A 17,221-nucleotide genomic window follows, 5' to 3' on the forward strand; every position below is an offset into this window, starting at 1 on the left:
AATAATGATAATAATAATATAATAAAGTCGTGGTATTCGTCCACTCACTACGTGCCATGTGGCACAGTTCAAACCTGACCCAGCTTGATCGAGTTGGGTCCAGAGCTAGGAAATGTTCAGCAGCAAATTCTAAACGCAATCAGAGGAGAGAATAAAAAGAAAAACAAGCGCACGACAACCCCCCTCGCTTCGCACTGTACCAGTTGAACTCTTTCTCTCCGTGTGGACTCGAAAGGATACAGCTTTTAGTGCCTACAAAACAAGATGTATAAATATTAATCTTATTATATTTATTTGGTATATATATATATATATATATATATACTAGAATTTGGTAGTTAAGATGTGTGTTCGTATTTCTAGTACGTAGCCATATCTGATCTTTAGATTATTTTTTTCAAAATAAGATAAATATTATTGTTGGTAAAATATATTATCCAAATTGTGAATGCCTAGAATTCCAAAAATTGAATTCGTTACTTTTAACCGCACAGAAAATTTTTTATAATGAATAAGTTACTATAAATTTGAATTAGTTATTGCAGCTATAAGTTTGGGTACTGTTGAGACTTGCTATTTAAGTAGAAAATACCAGAGAGCAAGTTAAGAAGGGAATAGAAGAAAATAATTGAAGACTCAAACTAACCCCAAAGATTGAGATTGAAATGTGGAGGAGGATAAGTGGCTGATAAGGAACAACGTACGAAATGCAATGCTGTATTGGTGGGATGCAGAAAATAATATCTCCGCCTTTTGGGACGTGCATGCATTCCTCGCTGTCTTCTCTCTCGCCAGCTAACAGTTAGCAAGGTATCCACTTCCAATGAATTGTACATTGGGGTTTTGCTAGTTGTTGCCATATGGTTTGTCCACATTGGCGGGTTATAATTAAACCCGATCCACATAAGATGTGGATCATGATTTATCCTAATAAGTTTAGGATAAGTATAAATTATATGTTTCTTATCAGTTAAGAAACATATCTTATAATGGATATTTGTTATATGTTAATAAATATCCCAATCCTAATCCTAATGAGATTCAGGATATTTAGGAGTTCCGTTATTCTATATATACGCCCCCGTTTTCTCCCGTAGGAAAAAAAAAAGGGGAAAAAGAATACGATCTAATTCAAGAATCCACAAAATCTTCCTTCTTCTCTCTTCTTCCTCTTTGGGATTTCCACCTACGTTCCCGGGGTTTTAGAGCGTGGACATAGGAGAAGAGGACTCTGGTAGCCCTCTCCGATTGGCATCCGTGACGTAAGGCGATCCGTTCCGTGACGTTAGGCGTACGTGTGGAAGAAGACGAGAAACGTGGGAGATCCAGAAGCATCGAGACAAGGACGATCCAAGAAGGCTTGTAAAACGAGCAACCCGATCCGATTCCGGTTCCCGGATACGTTGGCTATCCGGTTTGTAAGTTTCCGCTGCCTATTATTTCCAACAACTGGTATCAGAGCGTGAATGCTTGTTTTCGCCTTATATGATCATGCTTGTGATGCGTGTGTTTTAGATCGCATGTTTTTCGTTGATCAATCCTTGATGTAGATCCGTTCTGCAATTTTTTGGTTTCTTTGTGAAATCGGAAAAAGAAAAAGAAAAGTTAAATTAGTTTTAATTTTTTTTAATCATCATAGGACATGTGAATATTTTTTTTTACTGCGAGCGGGCTTGACGCGATCTGCTGCGAGCGGCGGCGCGCGACCCCACACATCGCGCGGGCTCGGCCCGCTGCGGACGCAGGCGCGCACCGCGCGCATCGCGCGGGCTCGGCCTGCTGCGGGCGCGGCGCCCGCCCCGCGCATCGCGCGGGCTCGGCCCGCTGCGGGTGTAGGCGCCCGCCCGCGCATCCGCGCAGGCCCGGCCCGCTGCGGGTGCAGGGCGCGCCCGCCCGCTCCGCGCGGCCTGGCCCGCTGCGGGAGCGGGGCGCAACCGCGCGCACGGCGCGGGCGCCCGTTGGGGCGCGGCACTGCGCCCGCCGGGCACTGCCCGACCCACAGCCGCGCATCGCGTACTGCGCGAAGCGCAGCCCCGGCCTTCGCGGGCCACTGCGGTAAGGCACCTCGTGGACCCGGCGACACCGTGCGGTACCAGCGTCTGGCGGCTGGGCAGCGAGCTTGCAAGCTGTGTCCCCAGCCCGCATCTGCGCTGCAGGAGAGCTTGCGGCCCGGCCCTGGCTTCGCTAGGCAGTTCCCTTTTTTTAAAAAAATTTTTTCCCTGCGGAAGAAAGAAAAATGTGGTTTTTTGATACAGTAGTAAATTTTTTATGCCATTTTAACATGTGAGAGTGTTATGTGTTGTTTATCCTATGTGGATGTTTTTTTAATGTTTATGTAGCATGTGATTGTGTATCTTTTGGCATATAAGTACTTATGTGATTTCGATATTTTTTTAAAAAAATTTAATTTTGGAAAAACGGGTTCGATGTGTACAGCATTCCTGTAGATCATTCCTTTTTTCTGATGTACATCTTGTAGTGATGTAGTAGGTTTTAATTATGCAAAAGTGATGTAATAATTAAAGCCTTGTAAAGGAATGTGTTTTGCGCAGCATCGACGTTTTTCAAATTAAATTTTGGCATAAGTACTTATTTTTCTGTGTGATGATATTATGTGATTAATCCTTCATGTATAATTTTTTTAAAAGATGTGTTCTTTCAAAATGGATAAGTTCCAAATTTTTTGGATAAGTTTCAAAATTAGTAGAAAAATTAATGAGTTTGTAATATTTGAACCGGCACCTGGGTGATGATTACGAGCATAGCGAAGTTTTCGATCTCGTTGTGTCGGGGATAATGTTTCAATCTTGTTAATTTTTTTTTGAAATATGTGCCTAATGTCCAAACCTATTTTGAATGTAGTGAAATGACTTCCAAAAACATCATAACTGATCTTACCAGGGGTGATAAGCTAGATGGAAAGAATTATGATATTTGGCACAGGAAAATGCAATACCTGCTTAATGAACAAGGGGTTCTTGAAACTCTATCTGTCAAAAGAGTCTTGCCTGCCCAAGGCACAGCTTCTGAGCATGAAAAGGAGATCTATAACAAATGGATCAAGGAGGATCGAACTGCTCGGTACACTATGTTGAGTGCCATGCAAGACGACCTCATTGGACAGTTTGAGATCTTTGAAACTGCCAAGGATATGTGGGACAATTTGAAGATTACTTTTGGTCAAACTTCATCTACGAGGCTACGTGCCTTGAATCTCAAGTTTTTACAGTATATTAAAGACCCGAAGCATTCAATGGCTGAGCACCTTCGTGTGATGAGCGCCATGATTCGGGACCTTAAGACTGCTGGAAACGAGCTCACTGATGAGCAACAAGTTCTAGCGGTGATTCGTTCACTGCTTGATCCTGAATGGTCCCAGATGAAGCTCTTGATGACGCACAGCGAGAACATTAAAACGTTTAATGACATCTCGCGCCATCTTGAGCTCGAGGCAGAGCGCTTGGAAGTGAACCGTTCTGTCGCTCTTGTTGCACGCTCCGAGAAGCGCAGTGGGATTGTACCCAAGCGCAAAAAAGCGTCACAACAATGGAGCGCAAAAGAAATGGAATCAAGCTCCTCAGGGTGGAGTTGGAAAGCGCCACAGAGGCAAACGCGCTGGCAATAAGGATGCTACAAAGCTAAAATATTACAATTGCAAGAAGAAGGGTCATTTCGCCCGGGATTGTCCTGAGCCGAAAAAGGTAACCCGACCACTCAACTCACACTATTTTGTTTGCTCTCATGCTTTAGTAGCTCATTCTCTTCCTGATTGGATTGTGGATACAGGAGCAAACAAACACATAGTTCGTGACCGAGTGGGGTTCGTAGATTACCATCGAGTACCGTCTGGCACACAATCGTCACCCTTGGACATGTGCACTGAAGACAGAAGTCCTTGGAGTCGGTTCGTACCAATCAATTCGTGCTGGCCGCCACTTGACTTCTTTAGGAGTGCTATATTGCATCTGATAATCGATTGTAATTATGTTCAGTTTTAGCTTTGTTGACCTAGGATATTCATTCGATTTTGACAACGAAACCGCCTTGTACACCGGCTTTCATGGTACTTTATTTTGGTATATGGTAGCATTAGTTGATGTTTTATTATATTAGATTTGAGATGACTCGTTTTGCATTTCTACTATCTCTTCTCTTCTCTAATCTATGATGAAACCGTAATGCTGCCAAGACTTAGGCCATTAGTCAAGAACATGAATCGAAATAACTGTCTCGAGAAGGCCTTTTGGGGTCTCTCTCCCAACAGTTGACCTAATTCCTGTGTGTGTAGCCTTGTCTGGACTGTGAAAGCATGTCAGAAAGCCTTTGTTGGGGAAGGCATCATCGTGCTCTCAATCCTTTAGAACTAATCCATCTCTGACATTTGTGGGCCAATGTAAGTGAGGGCCCGGCATGGTGCGCTGTCTATTTTCTCACATTCATTGATGATATTCCTGTTATGGATAGAGTCTATTTGTCTTTCTCCCACGCTCTGAAGCTTTAGATTCGCTTCATAGCGCTTCGTTGGCGGAGGCTGAGAAATCAAAATAGAAAGAAGTGTAAAGGCGCTTCGCATGACGCATGGTCGTGAGTATTGTCTGATCAAGTTCAAGACTTATTGTGAGGAAACGGGCTTACGTAGAACTACTATTCCTGTATTCCCAATCAAATGTGTGGCAGTGAGCGACAGGAACCGTAGCTCTATTAGACATGGTAGGTCGAATGATGCGCAAGCGCAACTTGCGCTATTAAATTTTTGGGGAAGATTGTGCTTTTGACTGCATACCTACATCCTAATCCGAGTCCGCTAGCAATCAGTGCCTACTACCACCATATGAGTTATGGAGCGGTAGAACCAATTACACTACTTACGCCTTGGGGTCAGCTGGATATGTATCACAGCCCCCACATAAATTCGGAAAGCTCGCCCTAAAGCGAGCAAGCATGTTTCATCAATACGCCTGAAAATCAAGGGTTATGTGATGTATGGTGACACCAGGATGGTTGTTGAGACCGAGATGAGTCTGCGTGATGTGGAATTCCTAGAAAGGGAGTTCCAAGCATTGGATGAAATGCGAAGAGACTGTCGATTGTATGATTACAGGACGACGATACCCCAATCTGCTATTGAGGGTTGATCGGTCACGTTCCCGAAGTCGGTGAAGGAAGAGTAAGCGATTCTCCGATTAGTGGGATCTTCCGTGAAGTGAGAGCATACCGAAGTCGGAAGTTCGGACCGTCCATTGCGTAGAATGAACGTGGAACATTTCCCCGTCCGACATTTTGAGATCGAGGGGAATATTTTCATGGTATACTCCGCTCGAGTGACGAATGGAACCTTTTTCGTTATAAAGAGAGCATCCTGGCAGACGTCAGCTTGCAGTGAGTGGATGGCTGCTATTAAGATGGATGGATTCCAATGACAAGAAACCAAGTATGAGAATTTGTTGACCTTTTCCGCTTGGGCCTGAATCTAGTCTTGGAATAAATGGTTTAAAAATTAAGCGGCAAAATGCGGATGGATCAAATCGATAAATCAAAGCTCGCTCGTGCTAGAGCTACAGCTCAGAGGCAAGAGGTAGATACACAACGATGACCGTTTGCTCCGTTGTGGAGAATTTGCACATCCATTCGTTTGATTCTATGCTTGTTGGCACAACCTTGATCTGGAATTCTCACAAATGGATGTCAAAAAACAGCTTTATCTCAACGGAGATTAGTAGAGAGATCTAATAATCACTGAGGGTTTGTGATACTCAAAGGTAATGAAACAAAGTTGTCGTCTTAAAAAGATCCGATTTATGGTCTCAAGTAGTCGTCGAACATGGTATTTCAGGTTTCATTGAAGCCATCACTCTATCCGTGATGGCATGATAGAGGAGACACTGCGTGATGACATCAAGAAAACAGAGAATAGGATTCTTGTTTCTCTCTTATATGTCCGACGAACAATATTATTGGCTGGAAATGACATGGAGTTACAATACCCTAAGGATGGTTTCTCTCAACTTTGAAATGAAAGACATGGGTGAGGCGAGCTATGTGCTCGGAGTAAAGGTCATCCGTGATCGCTCTAGAAGGCTTCTTGGTTTGTCTCAAGAATCTTATATTAAAAAGGTTCTAGAGCGTTTTAGGATGCATCATTGTAAACCCGTTGATACTCCAGTGGAGAAGAATCAAACTCTGAGTCTTGATCAGTGCCCTAAAACGAATAAAGAAAAGGAACAAATGAGTAGGGTTTCTTATGCGAGTGTAATTGGCAGTTTGATGTACGCTATGATGTGTACTCGGCCTGACATTTGCTTCGCTGTTAGCTTGGTAAGTCGTTACCAGAGCAACCCAGGACCTATTCATTGGCAAGCGGTCAAGAGAATCCTTCGATATTTAAAAGGAGCCAGTGATCTCGTTCTCTGTTTTCAAGGTGGGGACTTGAGATTGAAAGGATATAGTGATGCTGATTGGGGCGGTGATAGAGATGAGCGCAGGTCCACCTCAGGCTATGTGTTTATGCTTGGAGGTAGGGCAATTTCCTGGTGCAGTAAGATGCAGAGCTGCATTGCCTTGTCAACCATGGAAGCAGAATACATTGCTTGTTCAGCGGCCGTACAGGAGGCAGTTTGGCTGAGGAGATTTCTCCAGCACCTCGACATCGTGACTCGAGCAAATGAACCTGTTGAGATGGTCTCTGACAGTATGGCTGCCCTGGCATATGTGAAGGATCCCAAATATCATGGCAGAACCAAGCATATTGATATCTGATTTCACTACGTTCGAGACATGATTAAGCTAGGCGAGGTCGTTCTTAAACATATTTCCACCACTAGGATGGTGGCTGATCCGTTGACCAAGCCGATAGCTAGGGATGTGTTCCAGACCCACGTTAGGAGTTTGGGTCTTCGTAGGTTTTGATTTATGGACATTATTTTGTATTTTACGCTTTATTAATGAAAATGTGTTTTTCTTCTAATGTGGTTGCGTAATTAATACTAGTAGGCACATATTCGTTAAGTCACCGGGCTCAGATCAGCCCACTCACACGGGTGATCGCCCTGGCGCCTAGGTGGTGAGCAGGATGAGACTAAATAATCATATTGAACTTGAGTAGTTGTAATATGATTGCTTTGTTCATATACGTTATGAATAAAGTGTTAACGTAATTTAAAAGTCGCGTTAATTAGTTTAAGATGAGACTCTCAAGAGTCAGATATGATTTTTTGTGAAATTTCATATCGAGCCTGTATAGTAGCCGAACCTAAGTGCTCAGGTTAGAGAGATGACTTGAGTTGTGGCGGTTAGATACCTTAGTGGTGCCTAGACCAAGGTTCGTATGGCGTTCTTTCAGAACGTGACATGTCCCATTGAGTGGGAGCTCTGCCATAGCATACATAACATACTGTATGTGCTTGTCGACCAGTTAGTAGAGTGACATAAGCTCTTCCCTCCATGTCACTGTGTGAGCACTAATCCTTTTGTGCCCTCGACTTAGAACTACGTTATGAAGTGGAGGTCAAAAGTAACTAACTTAGCGTGTATCTCAAGGTCATGAGAAAATACGATCTCGCGGAGCACGTCTAGTAAAATGCTTGGACCAATATGGATTAACGTGAGGGGCTGAGGAAGATGTTTCGATAACACACCACGTAAGTCTTGTGACTCATTGCCCGGGAGGTTATCTCGGTTTTGTTACTAGAGATAATCATGAGTACGAGAAATAACGGTGGGGTCGAGCCCTGTCATTACAGGAGAGGGACTTTGTGATGCTTGATCTGGTGTGTGTTGGAACGTCTAGGGCATAGACGAATTAAGTCAGTGATGTGCTATGTTAGTTGGGTGGTGACTTAATATAGCACTCCTGCATGTGTTTTTTTTCGTCAGGTCGCACGCTCTATTACCCGTATGAAGAGACGAATGAGTGAGAGAGAGAGTTGGCCAATGTGGCCAAGTGGGAGATTGTTGCCATATGGTTTGTCCACATTGGCGGGTTATGATTAAACCCGATCCACATAAGATGTGGATCATGATTTATCCTAATAAGTTTAGGATAAGTATAAATTATATGTTTCTTATTAGTTAAGAAACATATCTTATAATGGATATTTATTATATGTTAATAAATATCCCAATCCTAATCCTAATAAGATTCAGGATATTTAGGGGTTCCGTTATTCTATATATACGCCCCCGTTTTCTCCCGTAGGAAAAAAAAAAAGGGGAAAAAGAATACGATCGAATTCGAGAATCCACAAAATCTTCCTTCTTCTCTCTTCTTCCTCTCTGGGATTTCCACCTACGTTCCTGGGGTTTTAGAGCGTGGACATAGGAGAGGACTCTGGTAGCCCTCTCCGATTGGCATCCGTGACGTAAGGCGATCCGTTCCGTGACGTTAGGCGTACGTGTGGAAGAAGACGAGAAACGTGGGAGATCCAGAAGCATCGAGACAAGGACGATCCAAGAAGGCTTGTAAAACGAGCAACCCGATCCGATTCTGGTTCCCGGATACGTTGGCTATCCGGTTTGTAAGTTTTCGCTGCCTATTATTTCCAACAACATTAATGTCCTCCTAACTAAAATGAAACAGTAGTGATCACGCACAAAGTCAGTATGTGAGATGTTGAGGTTTCTTGGAATATATATAGGATGTATAGAACTGGTCCGTCTTATTTACTGCACCAAATCAACTCGAAATTATCGCACCAAATCAACACGAGTAAAAAAAAACCCTTCTTCTTTACATTTTTCTTTTTTTGAAGAGTAAGATAGCTTCGTTCGCTTATTTTTAGAAATAATTAAATTTAGCTAGAAATGTAAAATAGTTAGAGTTCGAAGAACTTGGACCTTTGATACATATCATCAAGTTTTTAGCCGACTATGCTAGATACGTTAAGTGCTCTAAAATAATTTTAACAAATAGGAATCTAAATTTTCCACTGCAAGGCCCACAAGCCTTTTTCTTTTTCTTCCACCTTCATCAATATGGTGATTTAATTTCCACAACCACGCAAACGAAAATATCATATAATATTCGTAGGTTGGTCCCACCAGAGATAATTTTTTCATGTGAGAAACAAATGGCCTATAGCCATCAAATCGGTTTCATAGGGAAATACTACGTTACCCACCAAATTGATCACTCTAATACGCCATTACACACCAAAACAATATAATTTAAAAAAACAAAAAACTCAAGAATATATAGCCTAAACAAATATGAATGTACGTTTTCTATGTGAAGACCTACAATTTTAGGATTTTTCTCTTCCATCTAAATAAATTTGGTGTGTTCTGCGGCCGTGCTATGACACTCCAAGATTTGATATAGTTATATATATAAGGCATATGAAAAGACTAAACTTTGACTAGCTCCAAAATGTTAAGAGAATTAAGCGTGCTAGGATTAGAAGAGTTCTAGAATGGATGATCCTTCAAGAAAACGAGGGATCACAATTGGTATCAGATCTAATCACTAGCCAGAAGTGTGAGATGAGCCTCAATTGAGCTAGGGTTATACAGTGGGCACAGTGTGGATCCCCAGTTGACGACCGTTGTGGAAGGCGCGATGCTCGCCACAAGGTTGACTACGCCTATCGAGACGAGTCTCATATATCCTGATGCTTTTGAGTGTGCTTGAGGTCGACAAAAACATCAAGGCTTAACTCGAGTAGAACGAGACACTCCAATATTTGAAATAGTTTTATATATATAGTATTAAACCTCTTAGTCCGACTATAATATTTTGGATGGTGGCAAGGCCTAACAGATTAAGAGGGTTAAGCGTGCTAAAAATATAGTAATTCTAGGATGGATGACCCCTTTGGCAAACATGGCGTCATACCTACAAAAACAAAAGGCAATATACACGATTAATTCAAAACAGAACTCGAAATTGGGAAAAAAAAATCAAAATAGACTGGAATTAGAAATAGAATAGTGGAATCTCCTCGTATGTTAGTTTAGTATAGCATAGCAATCAAAATTGAAATGGCATTCACATTTTTTATTGTTTGGTTGGGAGAGGAAATTTGGTTACCAATACAGTAGTTTAATTAAATAAAGTTCATATTCAAAATTTTGAACTTGAAATTAACTTAGAACTTATTTTTCTGTTCAAAATACAAATTAAATTTACGATTTGGATTTAAATTGAAACTTGAAAATTAAAGTTTAAATGAAACAAATATCTACGACATCAATATGGTAAAATATGATTAAGCAATAGAAAGCATCATATAATCTATACAAATCTATACAAATATATAATTTGTGGGTTTGTGGGCGCCACGTGGCATTTTCTCACTTGCTCTCGCCACGACTTCTGCCTCTTGGGCCCACCTCTTCCTTTCTCTTTCTTTCTTTCTTTCACTGATCTCATTTTCGTTCCTATCCAAACAGTTAACAACTCTCTCTCTCTCTCTCTCTCTCTCTCTCTAATAATTATCCATCATTTTCAGTTTCTCTCTAGGTTTCATTGTTTAGGGTCTAGAGTAGGAAAGTTGAAGCAGCAACAGAAGTAGCACAAGGTTTGATGGTCTAGGGATTAGGTACTAGAAGAGGCAGAAACAGAAACAGAAGCAGCAGCAGCAAGAAGAGCGGAAGGAGAAGCAGCTTTGTCTCTAGGGTTGTAGGGGTTTGGTTTTTAGGGTTTTAAGGTAAAAGAGTTAGGGTTTATTTCTTTGTGTGATTACTTGAACAATCTAAGAGTATCTGATTATGAAAGAAAATAACAAATCTTGCATATTATGATTATGTTATTGCCTGTTTGTCATTGAAATAGAAGCTACATTGAATTTGCAATATAATTTGATTAAAATAAAATTCTATTAACTTGAACAAAACAAGTTGATTGTGACATTTTCATTGCTTGTTACCATAATTTGAATATTGATAAACAAAATAGAAGTAAAATTTTGAAAGAGAATATGTCCATCTCCTTTATAGTTCCTAATTCTCTTTCCTCTTCTCTTCTCTCAAATAGAGGGTTGGTCCAGATTTTCAGTTTCTCCCTCACTTTTAGTTCTATCTATTAAGGTTTAGGTTTCTAGCCTTGGCTCAGTTCCAAAACAAATTTGAACATTGAGAAAACATAACACAAACATAATTTGCAAAGAGATTTTGTGGATATTGTAGCTAATTAATTCTTTTCCCTCTCCTCCTCCCAAATGGAGGTCATAGATTGGTTTACGATTTATATATTCTCAACTCCCTTCTCTAATGCTGCAACTTGGTTATGTGGTTTAGGGTTTACGGACTAGAGTAGGAAAGCCGAAGTTGCAACAGAAGTAGCACAAGGTTTTTTGATCCAAGGATTGATCACTTGAAAATATATTACCCATACCGACCGTCTCGAGCGAAAGTGACAAGGAGCTTGGTGGTTAGCACCCGAGGTTCCAAGTTCGAAACATAATTGCTTCACATTTCTAGCTAAGTTTGTTTTTTAGAAAAATGAAGGAACTGGATAGCATGCTACTACATTTTCTTAGAAAGGCCCAAAATCTTATGTTTGCATCTAGATTAGTCTACATTATGATGCTCATTTGAGAGGAGCATATTAATTAAGTTGGCAATTTCATAGAATAGAAAAATTCTCTGTAATAATTCAAAGTAAACCAGGCAAGTAGATTTTTTTTGGAAAAGTCTAAAGGCTTTTAGGATACGTTTGGTTTATGTTAGTAAAAATCTAGTAAATAATACAATGCTCGAATAATAAAACTCTTGTAATCCAGAGAAATTTTTATAGTACAAACGAAACGCGCACAAAAGTCCACACAACTGAAACATCACCATAAATACAGATCTACTTCATGATGTTTATTTAGTAGGTCCATATTATTAGGGGCTTTCTTTACAAATGGCCCCCTGAAAAAGCTTTATTTTAAAACTAGCCCCAATAAACTTATAATTGCAAAAATGACCCTACTCCTGCCACGCAAGCGCCCCGTGGGCGGGCTAAGAGCCTGGTTGGCAAGTTGAACACGGTAAATCGTATTCAAACACGGTGAATGATTCACCATGTTTCATATTTATATTCCTTTTCTTCTCTTTTAGAGACGTCAACGGGTCAGGTTTGGATCGGGTTTTTAAAAATCCGAACCCGAATCCGAAAACTAAATTAAAACCCGAACCCAAATCTGAACCCGACGGATTTTAAAAATCCATACACGGTGAATGATTCACCATGTCAACTTGCCAAACCAACCCTCCAGCCCGCCCACGTGGCGCTTGCATGGCGCCTGCGTGGCAGGAGTAGGGCCATTTTTGCAATTATAAATTTATGGGAGCTAATTTTAAAATAAAATTTTTTCAAAGGGCCATTTGCAAATAAATCCCTATTATTAGTGAAACAAACTCTTGCAGTAGTAAAATTCCTCATAATCATTCAAAGTAAACCAACCAATTAGATGCCTTTGGAAAACTCAAAAAATCATTTACAAGTCCAAGCACCAGGGCCATCGCTATATATTCTCCAGTTTTGATGATCAATTCATAGCCTTCCAACTTAATTAGTTGCCATTTGTTTAAACAAAAAGAAAAAAAAAAAAAGTGAGACAATATATATGGCTCCAATTTCTTTGCTGCTTTTGACCATAGCAATCCAAGCATTTTCGGCAAGCGGGTGCTTCGAGACCGAGAGAAATGCACTGCTAGCTTTCAAAGCAGATCTAATCGATCCTCGCAACCAATTAGCCTCGTGGAAAAGCCAAAACTGCTGTACATGGAAGGGAGTCGTTTGCAGCAATACAACTGGTCACATTTTGAAGCTCAACCTGCGAAACTCCTACGACAATATTAATTACTTTCCAAATAGTAAAAGACCGTCAGCTTTGGGTGGTAAGATTAGCCCATCTTTGCTTCTCTTAAATCATTTGGAGCACTTAGACCTCAGTTTGAACAACTTCAGCGAGATTCGCATCCCGGAGTTCTTTGGTTCTTTAAAAAATTTGAGATATCTTAACCTCTCTGGAGCTTGTTTCAGTGCAATGGTACCCCCTCAACTTGGAAATCTCTCAAAACTTCATTATCTCGACCTCAATTCTTTACATTGTGATACCAATATCAGAGTTGATAACTTCTTGTGGCTTGCCCATATGTCTTCTTTGCATTATCTTGATATAAGTTCTGTTAACATGAGTTTTGCTACAGATTGGTTACAAGCAATAAACATGCTACCATCATTGAAATATCTTGATATGAGCACGACTAGTCTTCTCACAATTCCCATTTCTCTACCATTTATCAATATTACGACTCTCAGGGTCCTTAAAATTGCAGGCAATAGCATCAACTCTACCTTACCTAGATGGCTATGGAATCTTACTAGCATCACTCATCTTGACCTTTCTTCCAATGAGTTTCATGGCTTTATTCCTGATGAATTGAGTTGCCTGAAGTCCTTAAATGTTCTTTCTTTAGGATCTAATAATTTCAAAGGCATGTCACCAAAAGCATTTAGTAATCTTTGTAGCTTGAATACTTTGGATTTGCGTAGAGTTGGTTTTAGTGGAGAAATAAATAAATGGGTAGAGAGACTGCCGAGCTGTGTGCAACAAAATTTACAGAAGTTGTATTTTGAGGATAACAAGTTAAGCGGTAATTTGTCAAGTTGGCTAGAGCGCATGAACAGTCTAACTGAAATAGACCTTTCTGAAAACTCGCTAAACAGGACAATCCCGATTGGGGTTTGGAGGCTTCCTAACTTAACTAGATTATATCTCCAAAGTAATTTCTTCGAGGGCACTATAACAGAAGTGCAACTTTCTCACTTACAGAGGCTAAAATGGTTAGACCTTGCATATAACTCCTTTAACATGCAAATTAGTCATGATTGGATTCCCCCTTTTCAGCTAAAAGCACTTCATTTGGCTTCTTGCAATCTGGGACCTAAATTTCCTACTTGGCTTCAAGGACAGACACAACTGGAAGAACTAGGCTTATCAAATAATGGAATTAATGAGATGCTTCCCAATTGGCTTTGGAATATTTCCAGCTCCTTAGCTTATGTCCATATTTCTAATAACCAAATCAAAGGAAAATTACCATTGTCACTGGACCATGGCACGCTACGACATTTAAATTTGAGCTCAAACCAACTTGAAGGCCCAGTGCCAGCTCTCCCGCAAACTCTTTCTATCTTGGATTTGTCCAACAACTTTTTTACAGGACCGATACCGAACTCTACGTTATTAAGTTTACGATATTTGCTTCTTTCTAATAATAGTTTCAGTGGCTGTATACCATTCTCTTTGTGTGAACCAACTTCGTTAGCAGTTCTAGATATATCAAACAACAAGCTATCAGGAGAAATTCCTTCGTGTCTAGGGATGTTGCAAGATCAACTTCTTGTTCTTGATATGATGAGCAATAATTTATCCGGAAAAGTTCCTACCTCTCTCGGCGAAAAAGGGGCTCTTTCGATATTGGATTTAAGCAATAATAGCTTGTCAGGAGAAATTCCTTCTTCTTTGCAATATTGTACACAGTTGGTTAATCTTAACCTTGGATACAATAATTTTTCTGGAACAATACCTAAGTGGATTGGAGAAAGCTTACTAGTTCTTGTGGTGCTCAGCTTGCACTCAAATGGGTTTTCAGGTAGCATCCCGTCAGAAATCGCACAACTCGGATATCTACGAGTCTTAGATCTTTCTCGCAACAACTTATCTGGATCTATACCTCGATCTATTGGAAAATTAAGTTGGAAAAAAGGAGTTCCTACAGATCACACACTATTTTCCAAATATGGAAGCTTCGAAGTCTCGGCCGGTACTGTATATTTAGTTGTAAAAGGAGCGGCACGAGAATATTCGAAACTTCTTTATCTTTCCGAAAGCATAGGCATTGACCTTTCTTGTAATCATCTAAATGGAGAGATCCCTGATGAGATAGGAGATTTACAGGCACTGCACAATCTAAACTTATCCATGAATCAGTTGACAGGACATATTCCAGATCAAATCGGCAAGATGCATGCATTGGAGTCTCTTGATGTAGCAATGAACATGCTTTCTGGGACTATTCCACAAAGTCTTGCAGCACTGAACTCTTTAAGCCACTTAAATGTGTCATACAATAATCTTTCAGGAAAAATTCCGTCAGGATATCAACTGCAAACCCTCGACGATCCATCTATATACATCGGCAATCCATATCTTTGTGGACCACCAACTACGCAGAGTTGCTTTACTAATGAGACAATTCATGTTTTTAGCAATGGGCACCAAGGCCGGTTCGAAAGATTATGGCTATACGTTGGTGTGGTGTTAGGATTTATAATGGGATTTTGGATTTTCTGTGGTGTTCTTTTGTTAAGTAGATCGTTGAGAAATGCTTATTTCTCTGCGATCGATGGCACGTATGATAGGCTTTATGTTGCTGTTGCATTAACACTCATCAGATTAAGAAGAAGATGGCGGGGAAATGTAGTCTGAGTAGTTTTATTTTATGTTAATAATTTTCGAAGTCTATTAGCATGCTATGATGAAATGATTGCTGGTTTTTTCTGAATCACTGGATCTGTGTTTATTTTTGATGTGTAAATTGCAACACTAGTCCCGGAACCTTTTTTCATGTTCCATTTTGCTGCTAAAATTTTTATGCTTGCTAATTTAAAAACTAGACTATTAAAAGTGCTCAATGTGGTCCGGGCCGTGCCGAACGAGGCCGAATTTTTTGACCCTTGGCCCAGCACGGCCCCTGGGCCGGATGGAACGGGCCGTGCTAGGCCGGGTCTTCCTGGACCCGTGCTGGCCTAGTTTTTTTTTTTCTAGGTTTTAAAATTTTTATCTTTAAAATTTACAAAAAAAAAAAAGAATATTCTTTTTTTTTTATAAAACAGTTAGAAGGCGGCTCTAATGGTTAAAAAAATTAAAAATTATAATTTTTCCTTAAAAAATTAAAACTTAAAAAATATATATAACAAAATTAAAAAATTTAAAATTATTTGAATAAAAGTTTAAAAAAATAATAAATTTTTAAAAATTATTCGAAAAGAACTTTAAAAAATTAAGTATAAATATTTTTTGAATAAATTTTTAAAAAATTAACAAAATATTTGGACAATTTTAAAGTTAAAACTATCTCTTTTAAATTTTTTTTTTAGAAAAAAGGACTCACCTCGGAAGAGACGAGTCCTTGGGGTCGGGCCATGCTGGCCCGGCATGGGCCTTTTCGTGCTGTGTCGTGCAGTGCCGAGCCATGGGCCAGGCCATCAACCCGGTACTGTCTAGGCCCGTTTCGGATAGTGCCGTTCTGAGCCGACTGGCCTCAATTTGTAGGCTTTCAGGCCGGACTGAGCCGAGACGGGTTATACAATTCGTGCACATGTCTATAAATCCTTACCGACGGTGCGATCTACCTTTGTTTCCATATCACTCTATTTTTTCTTCTTTTATTATATCTTCTAAACTTTATTAGATAGTTCAACAAATCTCTCTCCCAAAGTGAACTAACTAATTACGCTAACATTTTGATCGAATGTCATTTATATAATTCTGTAAGACTTTAAAATATAAAGGAATCTATTTTTTCTCTTCCAGTTTTAGTAATTAAGTTTTTACGTATTGAAGAAATGGTGGAATCAAATTTCAGTTTTTGCGCCCCCCTTAGTTTTATGTTACAATACAATAAGTAGATTTTTGTGTTTTGAAGCTTTATAGAACTACATGCAAAACACACGATAAAAATGACTATGTATTCAATAACTTTTATTAAAGAGAGTATCGAGCTATTTGATAAAGTTTGAGATGTCTATTTATCAAAATTGAAAGTTCAGGCCCTTGTTTACAAGAAATCTAAAGGTCAGGGGGTATTTGTACGTTTGTTTCTTTTTTAGTTGATTGCTATTAAATCTACAACCCTATCAAGATTGTAATTTTACAACTTAACCTATCTAATGCCTATAATTAGCACATTAGTCTTTTCTTTTTTCCCCCTAAAAATCGAAAAGGGTTATTTAATTGAATTGAGCTCCTATACTTTTAAAAGCACTAAATCGTTGGTGCTTATGGGTTTTCGGCCTATGGATGAAGATTTATAAGGTTAGAATAATAATGATTCCTTATTAGAGTTCAGTGGGTGGAATATTATGATATAAGGGTGGAATTAGTCAAAGAATAAATCTAACGGCGAAAAAATTATAAGCACCAAGTACTTGATGCATCTAAAAGCACCATAGTCAAACTCTATTTAATTTCTACAAATTATAAGCACCAACTGCTTGGTGCATTTAAAA

At 39.7% G+C, this 17,221-nt stretch overlaps 1 protein-coding gene across 1 annotated transcript; it reads left to right on the forward strand.

Moving 5' to 3' along the window:
• On the forward strand, positions 12,549-15,419 carry LOC109728512 (probable LRR receptor-like serine/threonine-protein kinase At4g36180). The gene has a single exon (XM_020258927.1). The coding sequence runs from the start codon at positions 12,549-12,551 to the stop codon at positions 15,417-15,419; it is 2,871 nt and encodes a 956-aa protein (XP_020114516.1).

The sequence above is a fragment of the Ananas comosus genome, linkage group 24, assembly GCF_001540865.1.
Source record: "Ananas comosus cultivar F153 linkage group 24, ASM154086v1, whole genome shotgun sequence".
In the NCBI taxonomy this organism is placed as follows: domain Eukaryota; kingdom Viridiplantae; phylum Streptophyta; class Magnoliopsida; order Poales; family Bromeliaceae; genus Ananas; species Ananas comosus.

Bases quoted from the DNA above. Each gene is read 5' to 3' on its own strand.
- LOC109728512 (XM_020258927.1), top strand. From the start codon at position 12,549: ATGGCTCCAATTTCTTTGCTGCTTTTGACCATAGCAATCCAAGCATTT.